Source organism: Pseudorca crassidens, chromosome 20 (assembly GCF_039906515.1).
Source record: "Pseudorca crassidens isolate mPseCra1 chromosome 20, mPseCra1.hap1, whole genome shotgun sequence".
Taxonomy (NCBI): domain Eukaryota; kingdom Metazoa; phylum Chordata; class Mammalia; order Artiodactyla; family Delphinidae; genus Pseudorca; species Pseudorca crassidens.
In genome coordinates this window covers 16,227,894-16,245,002 of record NC_090315.1, presented here as the reverse complement: position 1 = coordinate 16,245,002, position 17,109 = coordinate 16,227,894, and the positions used below count along the sequence as shown (strand labels likewise).

At 40.1% G+C, this 17,109-nt stretch overlaps 1 protein-coding gene across 1 annotated transcript in view; it reads right to left on the bottom strand.

The window, feature by feature from the left end:
• The window catches only part of LOC137215513 (zinc finger protein 850-like), a 101,493-nt gene that overhangs the window by 18,262 nt on the left and 66,122 nt on the right, over positions 1-17,109 (bottom strand). The window contains exons 8-11 of the mRNA XM_067720796.1: positions 7,136-7,399; positions 6,816-6,900; positions 6,472-6,622; positions 5,680-5,732 (exon numbers count right to left, since the gene is read on the bottom strand). Of these exons, the coding sequence (XP_067576897.1) occupies positions 5,680-5,732; positions 6,472-6,622; positions 6,816-6,900; positions 7,136-7,399 (553 nt within the window). The remainder of the gene's footprint in view (positions 1-5,679; positions 5,733-6,471; positions 6,623-6,815; positions 6,901-7,135; positions 7,400-17,109) is intronic.

Below are 17,109 nucleotides of genomic sequence, written 5' to 3'. Positions count from 1 at the left end.
AGTGTGATAAGACAAGAATTAGCACCAAATAAAGACTGAAAAATGGAAAACATCAATATTTACAGATAACACAATTATTTACACACAAAAAGTGTCCTTATTCATCAATGATATGATTATCTAAGTTAGATGACCCCAAATCCAAAAGAACCTACAAGATATTACAATAAATGAGAGTTCAGCAAGTTGGATGGATATAAAATCATTATCTAAAAATCAATTTCATGTCTGTATACAAGAAACAATGAGAAAATTAGTCTAAAAATTAATACCATTCACAAAAAACACAAAATATTAAAATACCTAGGAATAAAATTAACAAAAGGCATGTAAGACTCCAATTAAAAACCTTTATTAGAAACCATTATACAAGACTGAAATCAGCAGAGTTACACCACATAGAGTGAGAGGAAAACTCAATACTGTAAAAATGTCAACATTCCACAAAACGATCAAAGATTCAATGTTGTACGAATTGATATCCCAACTGGATCTCTATGTAACTTGATCAGCCAACTCTAAAATTTATATGGAGAATCCAAAGGCCAGAAACAGCTAAGTCACTCTTCGAGGACAAGACTATGATGGTAGAGGAACATGACTTACCAAATATCAAATATTATTACCAAGCTGTCTTAATTAAGACAATGTGGTTTTGGTGGAGGGATAGACAAATAGGCCAGCTGGGAAAAACAAACACACCAGTGGATTAGAAAGGACAGAATAGACCAAAGCGTGTGTGTGTGTGTGTGTGTGTGTGTGTGTGTGTGTGTATATATATATATATATATATATATATATAAACTTAATTTATGACAGAATTGCCACTGAATTACAGAGAGGAAAGGATGATTGTGGAGTAAGAAATTTGGCCTCCAAAGAGAGATTCTTGCCTTTGTCTAGCTAATAGGACAACCTCTAAACACTTGGAATTCCCCAAGTGACAGGAGTGTCTTTATTATTTATGGTGGGCCCCCAAGACCACATATGTTAGTTTATGCTAACGAAACAATGTAGGGTAGGGGCTGGCCATGCAAGAAAGACCAACCATGTAATCAGAACCTTGGGGCTTTGGGTTATGTGATAGCAGCTTGACTTCCAGGCAAGTAGGGAAGGGAGATGCTGGAGATTGCATTTAACCACGTGAAAATGATTCAATCTTGCCTATGCAATGAAGCGTCAATAAAAACTCTAGGCACTGAGCTCAGGTGAGCTTCCCTGCATGTTGTCACATATCAATATTGGGAAGGTAAACTTCAAGTTTGGAACCCTCTCAGATTCTATCCTACGCATCTTTTCCCTTGGCTAATTTTGTTGCTGTTGTTGTTCTATCTGTCCAGTAAGACTGCAAGTTTTTTTTTAATCGAAGTATAGTTGATGTACAATATTATATGTTACAGGTGTACAATATAGTGATCCCTTGGCTAATTTTAATGTATCCTTTCCCTGTAATAAATGTGACCATGAATTAATAGCTTTCAGTGAGTTCTGTGGGTCTTTCTAATAAGCTGTTGAACCTGAGGGTGGTTGTGAGAATTTATCCAAATGGAAGAAGTAAAATTGGACCCTTGCCATACACCATGGTAAAAATCAACCCCAAGTGAATTAAAAGCTTAAACACAAAAGGCAAAACAAAACCATTTATAGAAAACATTATGGGAAAATATCTTTACTCTTAGGAGAAAAGAGATTTCTTAAACAAGACACACATAAATTAGTAAAGGAAAACAGTGTTAAATTTGATGGCATTAAAATTGAGAATTTCTACTATCTAAAGGTTAGAAGTCAAGACAAAAAATGAAAGCATGTACAGCACATATGACTGACAATCCACAATATTTAAGGAATGCTTACAAAGCATTAAAGGGAACGAAAAACTGGAAATATAAAACTCAATAGAAAAATTAGAAAATGAGATGAAATGGTACTTCAGAGAAGAGAAAGCATGAAAGGGGGCTCAACCTCATTTAAAACCAAGATACGCACATTTAAATTCAGAATAACATAGCAATTCATGCCTACCAAATGGGTAAAAATTGAAGTCTGACAGTACCAAGTATTTGGTGAGGATATGAAGTAACAGGATTTATTACTGGGTATAAACACTAGAACAACTGGGCAATGTCTAGTGAGATTAAAGATGCACATACCCTATGACCCAACAATTCCATTTCCAGTTATATAACTAGAGAAATTCTTGTGCATGGTACCAAGAGACAAATTCAAGGATGTTCACAGGAATAATGACTGTAATATGAAAGAAAAAATATATATTTATACAGTGGATGGCTATACAGTAGGATAAATTCACAATGTGAATGAATCTCATGAATATACATTGAGAGACAAGTAATGAAGTTGCAGAAGATTCCAAACAGTTTGATTTTATTTATATCAAATTTTAAAATGACAATAAACACATATGATTAAAACTGTAAAGAAAAGCAAGGGAAAGAAAAACATAAAATTCAGAATAACAGTTACCTCTGAAGGGCAGAAAAGGGAATTGGATTGGGATGATTCACAGCTCACATGGGGTTTTTAACAATGCTTAATGCTCTACTTCTTAAATATGGGTGTTCACTCATTCACCACACCATAAACATTTTTTACTATTCAATATTTAATAAAAGCAGTTTTTAACGAGAGTTACAATACAGTGTGACAAGAACAGATGCAACACAGGGGAATGCAGTCACTCAGAGGCAGCAAGCATAATCAGGAAAGTGAAGTAGGCTTCACAGAACCCTGAGAAAGTGGTGGTGAGGGATAAGCGCCCCTCTTGTGCTTCTTGTGCCATGGAGGCCAGAGATAGCACTGGGCATTCTGAGAAAGGCTAAAGTCAAGTCAGAGAGGGAGCAGAGCAATGAGACTGAAAACAAGTATCAGCTCGCGAGACCTTTAGAGGTTCTCACAGGTCAGGGATTTTTTTTTTTTTTTTTTGCCGTGCCACGTGGGTTGCGGGATCTTAGTTCCCTGAGCAGGGATTGAACCCGTGCCCTGGGCAGTGAAAGTGTGGAGTCCTAACCACTGGACCACCAGGGAATTCCCTCACAGGTCAGGGATTTTAAGCAGGATACATGAGCTCCGATTACAAGTAGAAGAAACTTCCTATGGGAAACGAGGTACAATGACTTACTTAGGTTGAGAGGTATGTGGAGAATTTCCTGTAACAAGTAGAAGATTAACTGGGGCCCTGAAAAGGAACAGAACTCCAGCAAACAAAAACAGACCAAGCAGCATTCCAAGCAGAGTGAACGTGGTAAGTTGGAGGTAGAGAGGGAGACTAATTGAATCCTGTGTGTCTGAGGAGCAGACAGTTCACTGGGGTAACTGGTGGGGGATTCTGGGCAAGGAGTAGATAGAAGCGATGCTGAAGAAGTCCAAGGGGATCAGAACAGAAAGGTCTTGGGTGACAGTCACCTCTGCCAGGACTCAACATACCATCTTTAGTCACCACTTTACTCCAATACTAGGATTGGTGCTCTAGTAAATATAGAATGTGCTTTTTAGTAAATAAACAATGAATGTGAAAGAGCTAGAGCTTTATCCTGAAAGTAACAGGGATTCACTGAATAAAGGAAGTGACATAACTGGACTACTTTATTTTTGAGGAATAACCTAGAGCCAGGGAGTACGATTAAATCAACGTTATCACCCACTTCCACAAAAGTCTCATCTGGCACAGAGATAGTGGAGTGAGGTCACAGGGCACGAGACCGAAAAGGAGCAGGAAAGGGACAGATGCAAAGGGATCTGCCACCACACTGAATGTTGGGGAGATCAGGAAGTAGGAGCTGGGGACCTCCCGGTTGCTGGTGTAAGCGCACATTCAGGTAAATTTCCATTACCACCATATTCCCCAAACCCTGTAGACTACATTATACAGAAGAAGTTATGAGGAAGCCATGGTCTGAGAGCTAATAAATGGTGGATATTGGGTAAGACTCTACGCTTTTATGCCGTGCAGAGCCTCTTATTAATACAGTGAAAGGACAATGATCACTCTGAGGAGAGGAGGAAACAGGGAGAAATGGACAGTCGAAGGTTGAAGGGCAAAGGGGAGCTAGACTTTCTTCCTTACCCAAATATGCTGAGAATTGATGGGGAGAATGTAGTCCTCTTCTGAGAATCTTAGGAAGGGTCTGGCCAGAATGGAAATTGGAAGACAAATTCAATAAGTTCTCACAGGATTCAGAAAAGTCAAAGAGAAAGGAAGAAACAGATTCATCCAGAAAAGAAAGAATATTTCTTTAGTCTTTAGGGTGAAAAGAATCCTTGAAAAGCAAGTGGACAGAATTAATAAAGGAAGACCTTCACTCAGACACATCCAGGAAAAAAAAACTCCGAATCTCACATACTACAAATACCATGCCATTCTTTAAAATCAACTAGAAATTTTACAGCCAACATTCTCTAGTTATATCTCAAACCAGATACCTTAAGGATTAAATTGTTTAGACAAAAGTACTTTAGAAAAATGAGTGACTTTCTATTTTTGTAGAGAAGACCTTCTGGCATGACATAAAGAGAACATTTTTTGAAAACTCTGAATCTTAAAAACACACAAAAGATACATTAACCGTGAAAAAATATTTCTAAAACAACCCGTAAATGACAAAGAGAAAATATGCTTAACGTATAAACTGACAAATGGGCAAAAGAAATCAGTAGGCAATTTAGAAATCCCAACTGTACCATTTATTAACTGTAATTTTGGACCAAGTGACTTAACAGAATCTATTTTCTCATCTGTCAACTTAGAATAATAATATATTTCATAAAATCTGAGATGCCACTGACTGTAAAGCCACCATTACTTTATATACCATGAAAGAAAAAAAATGCAATCAATGAAACTATAACTTAAAGGGAATTGACAAACCCATCCTGATTTCAGAGAAGTTAAAATGTGGGGGAAAAAAGCATCACTGAATTAATGAAAAACAGTCATAACTGACTCATTGGGTTGTTATGTGGATTCAACAAGATAACACATATCAAGAGCTTCAAACTACAAGTGGCTCAAAGTAAACACCCAATAAGTTAGTTGCTTCTATTAGTAATATTATCCCATTCTGTGAACAAAATTACATACCCACACATACGTGCAGACAAAATAATTTAAAAACATTAATAGTGATTAACCTCTAGGTGGTGGGACCATGGGCCATAAACTTTAATAACTTACTCAAATTTTGAAATTTTTGCAAAACTCCTATATAACTTTAATCGTTAGAAAGAGAGCAATTAGGTTATCTCTATTTGGAGGAGGGGATATCTAAATCTGAAAGGGGCAGGCAGGCATTCCAGGCTGTTAGAAATCTGGAAGCAAATAGGCTACTGCATGTGACTCTGGAGGGGACAACAAAGAAATTAGTGAGACTTAACTAAACTTATTCTGTTCTTCAACTTCCCTGCCAAATCACGGAGGCACATCCTGTCAAGACTGTTATAGCACTGAACAAAATCCAGGGAAATGGAAAATTCAGATCAGATAAGACAATGTATGCAAGGCAGACAGCCCAGGTTTAGGTTCCTGGCTTGTTTAGGAGGAAACCATCTCTTCCCCTTTCTCCAAATCACTACTGTAAATCTCTTGGCTAGAATCCTGAAACAGGATAGTGTCCTGAAAACAGAGAAGCCCTTTCCAAGAAGAAAATTGCAAATACAACTTACCTTCGCCATGACTTTTGATGAACAGCAGCTCTTTTCTCCTCCTCTTCTGGATTCTTAGAGAAGGAAAAAGGTAGAAAATGGTTAAGAAACTAAGAGACAGCAGGTCCTTCCTGGAGCCCAGAGGAGGCCGAGTCAGAACAAATCCCTACCCCACCCCAGGCACTGAGAGGGAGCCCAAAACCAAAGAAGCCTGCAACCCCACCACCCTCTCTCATCTTCAAAAAGAAGAGCAGGCGACCTTAGGCGCCCTGATGGGAGTCTTGGGAAAGACTCCCAGACTGTGGCCTCTTTCCTCCATAAGAACCTGACTTTGGGTATTTTCAGACCCCAGTATCGTACACTGAGCCCAGATCTGTGGCTCCAAGAAACATCCTAATTGGATTCACCTGTTAAAGAATCCCACATTCCTGTCCTTTAGGCTGGGGGCACCCGCCTGGGCCTTGGTGGCCACACGGTGAAAGAACAGAGAAGTGGAAGTCGGAGGGCGTCCCAGCCCAAAGCTCTAGAAACCCCCCGACACCACCATAAACAGCCCCAGAAGCGCCATTCACTGCGCTGGAGAGCGAGCGGCTGCAGCTGTGCCACTTCTTGGGCTGGAGAGTGCAATGGGAGCGCAGTCCCGGCCTGAGGTAGACGCCCGGAACACACCCACCCGCGCAACCCACTCAGCGCCCACCAAAAATGTACAAAGAAGGCGCCATTCCCAGCTCCAAAGGGCAGAGTCTGCGACGTGGCCACATTGGGCGCGCGCACACCGAGCCACAGGGAGTCCCGCTTTGATAGAGTACCCACCACAGCACCGCGAGGCACTGGTTGCCGAGCACCGGTCGTCTGGCGCACAAACCAACACCAGGGAGTATCTCACGGACTTTCCCCAGGCAGGAGGCCACACAGCTACGGGACCCCTGACCTCCAGACATCCCCAGCCCGCCCCCGCGCCAGCCTGAAGCCACACCCTCCCGTGATGGCGCGCGGCCCATACCTCCCACCCCCGAGTGTGGACAAGCGGCCTGGAGAGCACCACCCTCCCTGTCGTCCTTTATTTTCCAAGCGCGTGCACGCAGCTTGGACATGCCCGACAGCCACCCATATTTAAAACTCCCGAAGGACCCCAGCCCTGCCCCGAGCCTCCTCACCGTCCACTTCTCCGGGGTCCTCTCACTCCAGTCTGATTGAATCCGCCCCAAACCAGTGAGCGAGGCAACCTGGAATGCCCCGATCCTTTGCGTCCGAACTCCCGGCAACTCACACCGGCCAGCGAACTTCGGCCGGAATCCGCATACACCGCGGAGCCCTCGGGAAAATGTAGTCCAGAGAGGGAAAAAAATCCAAATAGAGCCTGAACCGGCACAAGTCTTCTCCGCCCCAAGTCGCGTCGTGTTCCAAGCTTCAATGAAGCCCAGTCCTGACCGCCCAGCCGCACGCGAACATCCTCCAAGAACCTGGGCGAACTCACAGGTCGAGGTAGCAATAGGTGGCTGCGGAGGGGTAAGAAAGGGTTGTGGCCCGTGGAGACTTCTGGGAAATGTAGCCCACAGGCGGGGAAAGGGGGTGCTCAAGTTTCCGCTGAGAATTCATTCCCAGGTCCAGGGCGCCGCCGGGAAGTGCAGTCCTCACTCCGGAACGCTGGAACGCTGCAGCCTGCAGTCCCGGCTTTTCAGCACGATTTGGGCGGGGCCCCAGGGACGCCCGATAGGGGCTGGGCCCACCCTGAAGGCGTCTGGGAAATGTAGTACCAGCCTAGCGCGTTGGGGACATGGCGGGGAGAGTCTGAAGGGAAGCAGTAGAGTTCGGGGGGGGAGTCTGAGAAGGGCCCGGGGAGGTTCAGGAAGGACAACCCTGAGTCCGGAATGGAATACCAATACTAAGCTCTGTATACTATGTAATACTGTTTTCAAACATTTTATAAGTACATAAATATAGATTAAAAGACACAGGTAATAAGATCGCTGGAAAGTCACACTAACATTTGTTAACCGTAGTTAATTTCTAGGATGTGTGAGTTTTTTTCTTTTTACTTTAAGAGTATCACCTTGGGCTTCCCTGGAGGCGCAGTGGTTGAGAGTCCGCCTGCCGATGCAGGGGACACGGGTTCCGGGTCCAGGAGGATACCACGTGCCGCGGAGCGGCTGGGCCCGTGAGCCATGGCTGCTGGGCCTGCGCGTCCGGAGCCTGTGCTCCGCAATGGGAGAAGCAGCAGCAGTGAGAGGCCCACGTACCACACAGACACACACAGACACACACACACACAGACACACACACACACACACACACACACAAAGAGTATCACTTTATATTTTGGCCATTTTCATGTCCTTCTTATAAAACATTACTTATTAAATTTTGTCAAATATAAAATGAATAACTATTGTGGATGCAAATAATCAATAAACCATCTACAATAAGGAATAGAAGAGAGTTTTATTCCAGCTGTGCTGAGGACTATAGTAGGGGATATAGCCTCTCAGTAGTTCTGAGAAGCTGCTCCAGAGAAGCATGGCTTTCAGCATAGTTTTGTATCTTGTCAGAACAAAGAACGTACATCAAACATGACATGGGTACTTTCCTTCAAGCTTTCAAGAGACAGATTAGCACGTACACAGTGAGTCAGTATAGGCTTGGCGTCTGGGAAAGGAACATTATCTTTAAAGGAGAACTGGTATGGGCTTATAGGAAGGGAGGCATTTTATCCTTATCTTCAAAGTGGACATTCTTTACTTCTGGATCATGCTTTTTTTTCTTTAAAGGTTAAAGCAGATGTGTAATGTATGATAAACAGGACACAAGGCTGTTCCAGGAACATAAAGTTCAGGCCAAATTATGTATAAACCAGAATGATTTCCCCATACCTCAATATATGAAAATTTCTTCTATCAGTATAGATTCTGAAAATGATGAACTAGAAAACAAAAAAGTGGGCTGGACTTTTAAAATTCACAACTTGGTTCTAAAAGATAAATGAAACACAATATCGATAAACAATAACAAAACAAAACAAAAAATTAAATCAAAACAAAAACATTAGAAGTGTGGAAGTTTAAACCATAGACATAATGTTTAAAATAATTTTGAGGCTATGTGCAACTTTATAACCACAGTAGAGGTAACTGTAGATTTTCTAGTAAAATTTAAATTACTAATTTCTACTAAGAAGTAGAAAACCTGAACAGAACACTAGCTATAATGAAATTTAAATATATCTTAAAATATGTACTATTAAAAAGGTACCAGATGGTTATAATTGAGTTTTAGCTAATTTTTGAACTAATAACGATTGTTCAGTTTATTCAGATCCTAGGAAAAGAAGGAATGCTCTCTAATTAACTTTGTTTAACTAGCATAAAACCTGATAACGACAGGCCAAAAGAAAAGTTATTAATCAGTTTCATTTGTGTTAAAAGATAAACTGAGACACAGAATTTTTTAAGTTTACTTGTGCATACATCAATTTGAATCAGGCAGCATCAAGTCAAAAGTGGTTAGGAGCACTCAACAAATATCCTATTTGCTAGTGGAGAGGTTTTTATAGAGAAGACCCCAAAGCAAAGCAAGGAAGTTATTTGATTGGCTATACCTTAAGCAGTCATTTTATTTGGGAAAGCTGAGTTGGCTGTTTGTGATTGGTTGTCCCTAAGGTTTATTTTCTCTGATTCGAGTGCACTGACTCTGGGTTAGGTTTTGGTTTGCTTACATAAGCTACCAAGGCATTAGAGTCACCTCAGTCTAATAGCCTCCTTCTTTAATTACTTTAACATTTGTGATTATAGATGCAAAAATTCCAAATAAAAGGCTGATTTCAATAATGTAGTATAAAATTTGTACAATTAATTTTGTCAAAAAATTTGCTAATGTTGAAAGAACAACAAAATGACAAAACGTATTGCATGAACAAATTAAAGGAGAAAAAAGTATATATATATATATATACATATATATATATATCAAATGATGCCAATAAGATAATGTGGTAGACAGACTAATGCCCCTTCTCCCATAATATGTCTAAGTCCTAAGCTTCAGAACCTGTGAATGACTATGTTATATTACATAGCAAAAGAGACTGCAGATATGCTTAAATTAAGTATCTTTTGGGGCTTCCCTGGTGGCGCAGTGGTTGAGAGTCCACCTGCCGATGCAGGGGACACGGTTCATCCCTCGGTCCGGGAGGATCCCACATGCCACGTAATGGCTGGGCCCGTGAGCCATGGCCGCTGAGCCTGCGCATCCGGAGCCTGTGCTCCGCAACGGGAGAGGCCACAGCAGTGAGAGGCCCGCATACCGCAAAAAAAAAAAAAAAAAAAAAATTAAGGATCTTTTGAAATAAGAAGATTATCCTGGATCATCTGAGTAGCCCCAAAGTAATCATACGGTTCTTTATAAGAGGAAGGCAGGAGGGTCAGAGTCAGAAAGGAGAAGTGAGGAAAGAAGGGGAGGTTAGAATGATGTGCTCTGAAGAGGGAGTAAGGGGCCATGAACCAGGAGTACAGGTGATTCTAGAAGCTGGAAAAGGCAAGAGAAAATATGCTCCCCTTTGGACTTTTCTTGCGGTCCAGTGGTTAAGACTCTGCGCTTCCACTGTAGGGGCCCGCGGGTTTGATCTCTGGTTGGGGAACTAAGATCCCGCAAGCTCTGCAGACAAAAAATAAAATAAAATAAAATAAATTTTAAAAGCTCCCCTAGAGCCTTTAGGAGGAATGTTGCTCTGCCAACACCTTGATTTTAGCCCGTAAGATCAATTTCAGTCTTCTAACCTCTGTCTGGATGAGTAAATCTTCCTTCAGAGCAGGAGGAGGAATGGAATGACCTATCAATTCATCAGAAAGCCAAGTCCTTCTGCCTTACTTCCTGAGATACTTCACCTCACCCCCACCCCTTGGCCCAACCAGGATATTCTGCAATCCTTCTCCAGAAACTTCTTTTATGGAAATAAATTGGGGAACTGGCTCCCTAGTTCTCCTGTTCCAGTGGGGTCTTTGGGTACATCCTTAAGCATCTCAGTGCCCTCCCACATTTATTTCTCTCATACGGTAGAGCGGAATCACTCAACAGGCACATTTTCTTCAATTTTTTATTTTGAAAATTTTCAAATCTCCGGAAGCACTCAAAGAATAGTACAAAGTACTCTTATACATGCCTATCCCCTGGATTCATCAGTTGTTAACAACTTGCCAGTTTTGATAAACTTTATTTCCCATTTGAAAATAAATTCAAGTATCATGATGCTTCACTACTAAATATGTCAGCACGTATCTTAAAAACAAGGACATTTTCTTACCACACACCACTAAACACAGTGTCTCACACATATACCACCACATACCGCAAAAAACACTCAATTGTTTTGGTACCACAAAAAACATACCACAAAAACCACTCACACTCACATCAGGAAACACAGTAGCACATCCCATGTATCTCTAACCACAACACCATGATCAGAGCCAAGGAAGTTAATAATTCCACAATTCACTTGCAATTTCCCCCAAATGTCCCCAAAATGTCTTGTATAGGTTTTTCTTTAATCAGGACACAAAGTTTATGCATTATATTTGAGGTTATGTCTCTTTAGTCTCTTTTAATCTAGAACAGTCCCTCCACCTTTTTGTTTTCTTTAAACATTGATTTTTTTTTTAAAAAGGGACTTCCCTGGAGGTCCCGTTTTTAAGACTCTGCACTTCCAATGCAAGGGGCGCGGGTTCGATCCCTGGTTGGGGAACTAAGATCCCACATGCTGCGCGGCGTCACCAAAAAACTAAAAAAGAAAAAAGATTCTAGCTTAGTTATTCTGCAGAATGTCTTACATTCTAGGTTTATCTGGTTATTTCCTCATGGTAAAATCCAGGTTAAACATATTTGGTAAGGATACTACGTAGACAGTGTTGTGTCCTCTTGTTGTATCACATCAGGAGAAACATGAAGTCAGGTCATGTCACTATTGGTGATGCTAAATTTGATCATTTGGTTAAGGTGGTAATGGCCAGATATCTTAATTGTAAAGTTATATTTTTTCCTCTCTAACTAGTGAGTAACCTGAGGGCTGATAACTTAGGACCACATGAATATCCTATTTCTCAACAATCATATACATATTTACTATAAGGTACATGTTACATAAATTAATATATGTGTTACTATTTCATGTGAATATGAACCATGAAATTGTATTTTGTATATGGACTTTATATATGTGTATTAATGGTGTATTATTAACACACATATATATACATTATTCCTCAGTGTTAGGTAATCAATCCATGTTATATGCCTTGTGAACCATTTAAGATATTTTATAGTATAATTTAGACTATAACCAATTTTTTATTCTGTTCCTGACTTTTGAGTTTAACCCCCATAAAAATATAACATCACTGTAAACAAATATTCACTTTCAGATTGTTGAGCTTCTCCATCATGCTCAGTGTTCTGTTAAGAACACTGATTGGCAGAAACACATATCTTGAAGAGAAAGTTGAGGGTCTTTATTGTGGAGATAATGATCTGTCAAGGAGGAATATGGCAAAAACTATCCTGCCTTACAAGACTTTTTCTTTTTTTAAAAGAAGATGTTGGGGGTAGGAGTTTTATTAATTAATTTATTTATTTTTGCTGTGTTGAGTCTTCGTTTCTGTGCGAGGGCTTTCTCTAGTTGTGGCAAGCGGGGGCCACTCTTCATCGCGGTGCGCGGGCCTCTCACTATTGCGGCCTCTCTTGTTGTGGAGCACAGGCTCCAGATGCGCAGGCTCAGTAGTTTTGGCTCACGGGCCTAGTTGCTCCGTGGCATGTGGGATCCTCCCAGACCAGGGCACGAACCTGTGTCCCCTGCATTAGCAGGCAGATTCTCAACCACTGCGCCACCAGGGAAGCCCGAAGACTTTTAATAGTTGTGTATCATAGAGAACTTAAGTGTGAAGGTCTTGGTGAATAATCGTGGGTTTTTGCCAAAAGTGAATGAGAAGTTTTTGTACCAGTAGCCAATTCCTATAGTCAGTTTGTATCAGTTTGGGTTCATTCACAAAACAAAAATTGTACCAGAATTTAAACAGAAGTTTAATATAAAGAATTATAAAGCAATTATAGGAGGGTAACTATAAAGACATCAGAGAATTTGAAAGGGTCCTTTATGGCTGAGGAAGGACAAACTTGGAAGGAGGGTCCCTCCCAGAAGCTGGGTTTCAGACCTCATTTGATAAAATGTGGTTGCAGCCCATTGGATGGCAAAGAAATTTGCTGGGATGCCAAGTACTCAAAGAAAGTTAGAATAGCACTACAGGTATGAGGCCTGAGATGCATGGTACCCACATCAGGAGAGTTCCAGGAAACAGCCCTCCAAGGCACATACAAGCCAAAGCTGATGGGCAGGCATGCAGAGAGAGTTGGTGTGCCACTATGGGCATGAGGTCTGGAGCACACAGTGTCTCATCAGGAGGGCCTCAGCAATGTGGTCACTGGGTCCAGTTCAAGTCTGCGAGACCTCCAAGAGACTGCATGCTCTGGAGCACAGCTGGTGCTGAGCATCACTGAGGGTTCACACACACACACCACACACACATACACACACACACCTCATAGACCATGAAGCAAGAGCAAGAAAAAGCAAAATACAGTGACCAGAACCAGGAAGAGATGCCCCCTTCCTCCTCCAGTGCCCTCTACTGACAAAGCTTCACATCATATTCACTGTAAAGATATGCTTAAAGAATCCAGTCCAGGGACTTCCCTGGTGGTCCAGTTGTTAAGAATCTGCTTCCTGAGGGCAGACAGCAGAAGCAAGAACTACAATCCTGCAGCCTGTGGAACAAAAACCACATTCATAGAAATATAGACAAAATGAAAAGGCAGAGGGCTATGTACCAGATGAAGGAACAAGATAAAACACAAGAAAAACAACTAAATGAAGTGGAGATAGGCAACTTTCCAGAAAAAGAATTTAGAATAATGATAGTGAAGATGATACAGGACTGCAGAAAAAGAATGGAGGCAAAGATCGAGAAGATGAAAAAATGTTTAACAAAGACCTAGAAGAATTAAAGAACAAACAAGCAGAGATGAACAGTACAATAATTGAAATGAAAAATACACTAGAAGGAATCAATAGCAGAATGACTGAGGCAGAAGAACAGATAAGTGACCTGGAAGACAGAATGGTGGAATTCACAACTGTGGAACAGAATAAAGAGAAAAGAATGAAAAGAAATGAAGACAGCCTAAGAGACCTCTGGGACAACATTAAACACAACAAAATTCGCATTATAGGGGTCCCAGAAGGAGAAGAGAGAGAGAAACGACCCGAGAAAATATCTGAAGAGATTATAGTCAAAAACTTCCCTAACATGGGAAAGGAAATAGCCATACAAGTCCAGGAAGTGCAGAGAGTCTCATACAGGATAAACCCAAGGAGAAACATGCCAAGACACATAGTAATCAAATTGGCAAAAATTAAAGACAAAGAAAAATTATTGAAAGCAGCAAGGGAAAAATGCCAAATAACATACAGGGGATAACATACAAGGTTAACAGCTGATTTCTTAGCAGAAACTCTACAAGCCAGAAGGGAGTGGCATGATATACTTAAAGTGATGAAAGGGAAGAACCTACAACCAAGATTACTCTACCCAGCAAGGATCTCATTCAGATTCGATGGAGAATTCAAAAGCTTTACAGACAAGCAAAAGCTAAGAGAATTCAGCACCACCAAACCAGCTCTACAACAAATGCTAAAGGAACTTCTCTAAGTGGGAAACACAAGAGAAGAAAAGGACCTACAAAAACAAACCCAAAACAATTAAGAAAATGGTCATTGGAACATACATATTGATAATTACCTTAAACGTGAATGGATTAAATGCTCCAACCAAATGACACGACGGCTTGCTGAATGGATACAAATGCAAGACCCATATATATGCTGTATACAAGAGACCCACTTCAGACCTATGGACACATAGAGACTGAAAGTGAGGGGATGGAAAAAGATATTCCATGAAAATGGAAATCAAAAGAAAGCTGGAGTAGCAATACTCATATCAGAAAAAATAGACTTTAAAATATAGAATGTTACAAAAGACAAGGAATGAAACTACATAATGATCAAGGGATCAATCCAAGGAGAAAATATAACAATTATAAATATATATGAGCAAAACATAGGAGCACCTCAATACATAAGGCAACTGCTGACAGCTATAAAAGAGGAAATCAACAGTAACACTATAATAGTGGGGGACTTTAACACCTCACTTACACCAATGGACAGATCATCCAAAATGAAAATAAATAAGGAAACAGAAGCTTTAAATGACACAATAGACCAGATAGATTTAATTGATATTTATAAGACATTCCATCCAAAAACAGCAGATTACACTTTCTTCTAAAGTGTGCACGGAACATTCTCCAGGATAGACCACATCTTGGGTCACAAATCAAGCCTCAGTAAATTTAAGAAAATTGAAATCACATCAAACATCTTTTCTGACCACAACACTATGAGATTAGAACTCAATTACAGGGAAAGAAACGTAAAAAACACAAACACATAGAGGCTAAACAATACGTTACTAAACAACCAAGAGATCACTGAAGAAATCAAAGAGGAAATCAAAAAATACCTAGAGACAAATGACAATGAAAACACGACGATCCAAAACCTATGGGATGCAGCCAAAGCAGTTCTAAGAGGGAAGATTATAGCTATAAAAGCCTACCTCAAGAAACAAGAAAAATCTCAAATAAAAAATCTAACCTTACACCTAAAGGAACTAGAGAAAGAAGAACAAACAAAACCCAAAATTAGCAGAAGGAAAGAAATCATAAAGATCAGAGCAGAAATAAATGAAATAGAAACAAAGAAAACAATAGCAAAGATCAATAAAACTAAAAGCTGGTTCTTTGAGAAGATAAACAAAATTGATAAACCATTAGCCAGACTCATCAAGAAAAAGAGGGAAAGGACTCAAATCCATAAAGTTAGAAATGAAAGAGCAGAAGTTACAACAGACACCGCAGAAATACAAAGTATCCTAAGAGACTACTACAAGCAACTCTATGCCAATAAAATGGAAAACCTGGAAGAAATGGACAAATTCTTAGAAAGTTATAACCTTCCAAGACTGAACCAGGAATAAATAGGAAAAATATGAACAGACCAATCACAAGTAATGAAATTGAAACTGTGATTAAAAATCTTCTAACAAACAAAAGTTCAGGACCAGATGGCTTCACAGGTGAATTCTATCAAACATTTAGAGAAGAGCTAACATCAATCCTTCTCAAACGCTTCCAAAAAATTGCAGTGGAAGGAACACTCCCAAACTCATTCTATGAGGCCACCATCACCCTGATACCAAAACCAGACAAAGATACTACAAAAAAAGAAAGTTACAGACCAATATCACTGATGAATATAGATGCAAAAATCCTCAACAAAATACTAGCAAACAGAATCCAACAACACATTAAAAGGATCATACACCATGATCAAGTGGGATTTTTCCCAGGGATGCAAGGATTCTTTAATATACACAAATGAATCAATGTGATACACCATGTTAACAAATTGAAGAATAAAAACCATATGATCATCTCAATAGATGCAGAAAAAGCTTTTGACAAAATTCAACACTCATTTATGATAAAAACTGTCCAGAAAGTGGGCATAGAGGGAACCTATCTCAACATAATAAAGGCCATATACGAGAAACCCACAGCAAACATCATTCTCAATGGTGAAAAACTGAAAGCATTTCCTCTAAGATCAGGAACAAGACAAGGATGTCCACTCTCACCACTATTATTCAATATAGCCATGGCAATCAGAGAAGAAAAAGAAATAAAAGGAATACAAATTGGAAAAGAAGAAGTAAAACTCTCACTCTTTGCAGATGACATGATACTATACATAGAGAATCTTAAAGATGCCACCAGAAAACTACTAGAGCTAATCAATGAATTTGGTAAAGTTGCAGGATACAAAATTAATGCACAGAAATCTCTTGCATTCCTATACACTAATGATGAAAAATCAGAAAGAGAAATTAAGGAAAGACTCCCAGTCACCACTGCAACAAAAAGAATAAAATACCTAGGAATAAACCTACCAAGTGAGACAAAAGACCTGTATGCAGAAAACTATAAGACACTGATGAAAGAAATTAAAGATGATACCAACAGATGGAGAGATATACCATGTTCTTGGATTGGAGGAATCAACTTTGTGAAAATGACTATACTACCCGAAGCAATCTAGAGCTTCAATGCAATCCCTATCAAATTTCCAATGGCATTTTTTATGGAGCTAGAACAAAAAAATCTTAAAATTTGTATGGAGACACAAAAGACCCTGAATAGCCAAAGCAGTCTTAAGGGAAAAAAACGGAGCTGGAGGAATCAGACTCCCTGACTTCAGACTATACTGTAAAGCTACAGTAATCA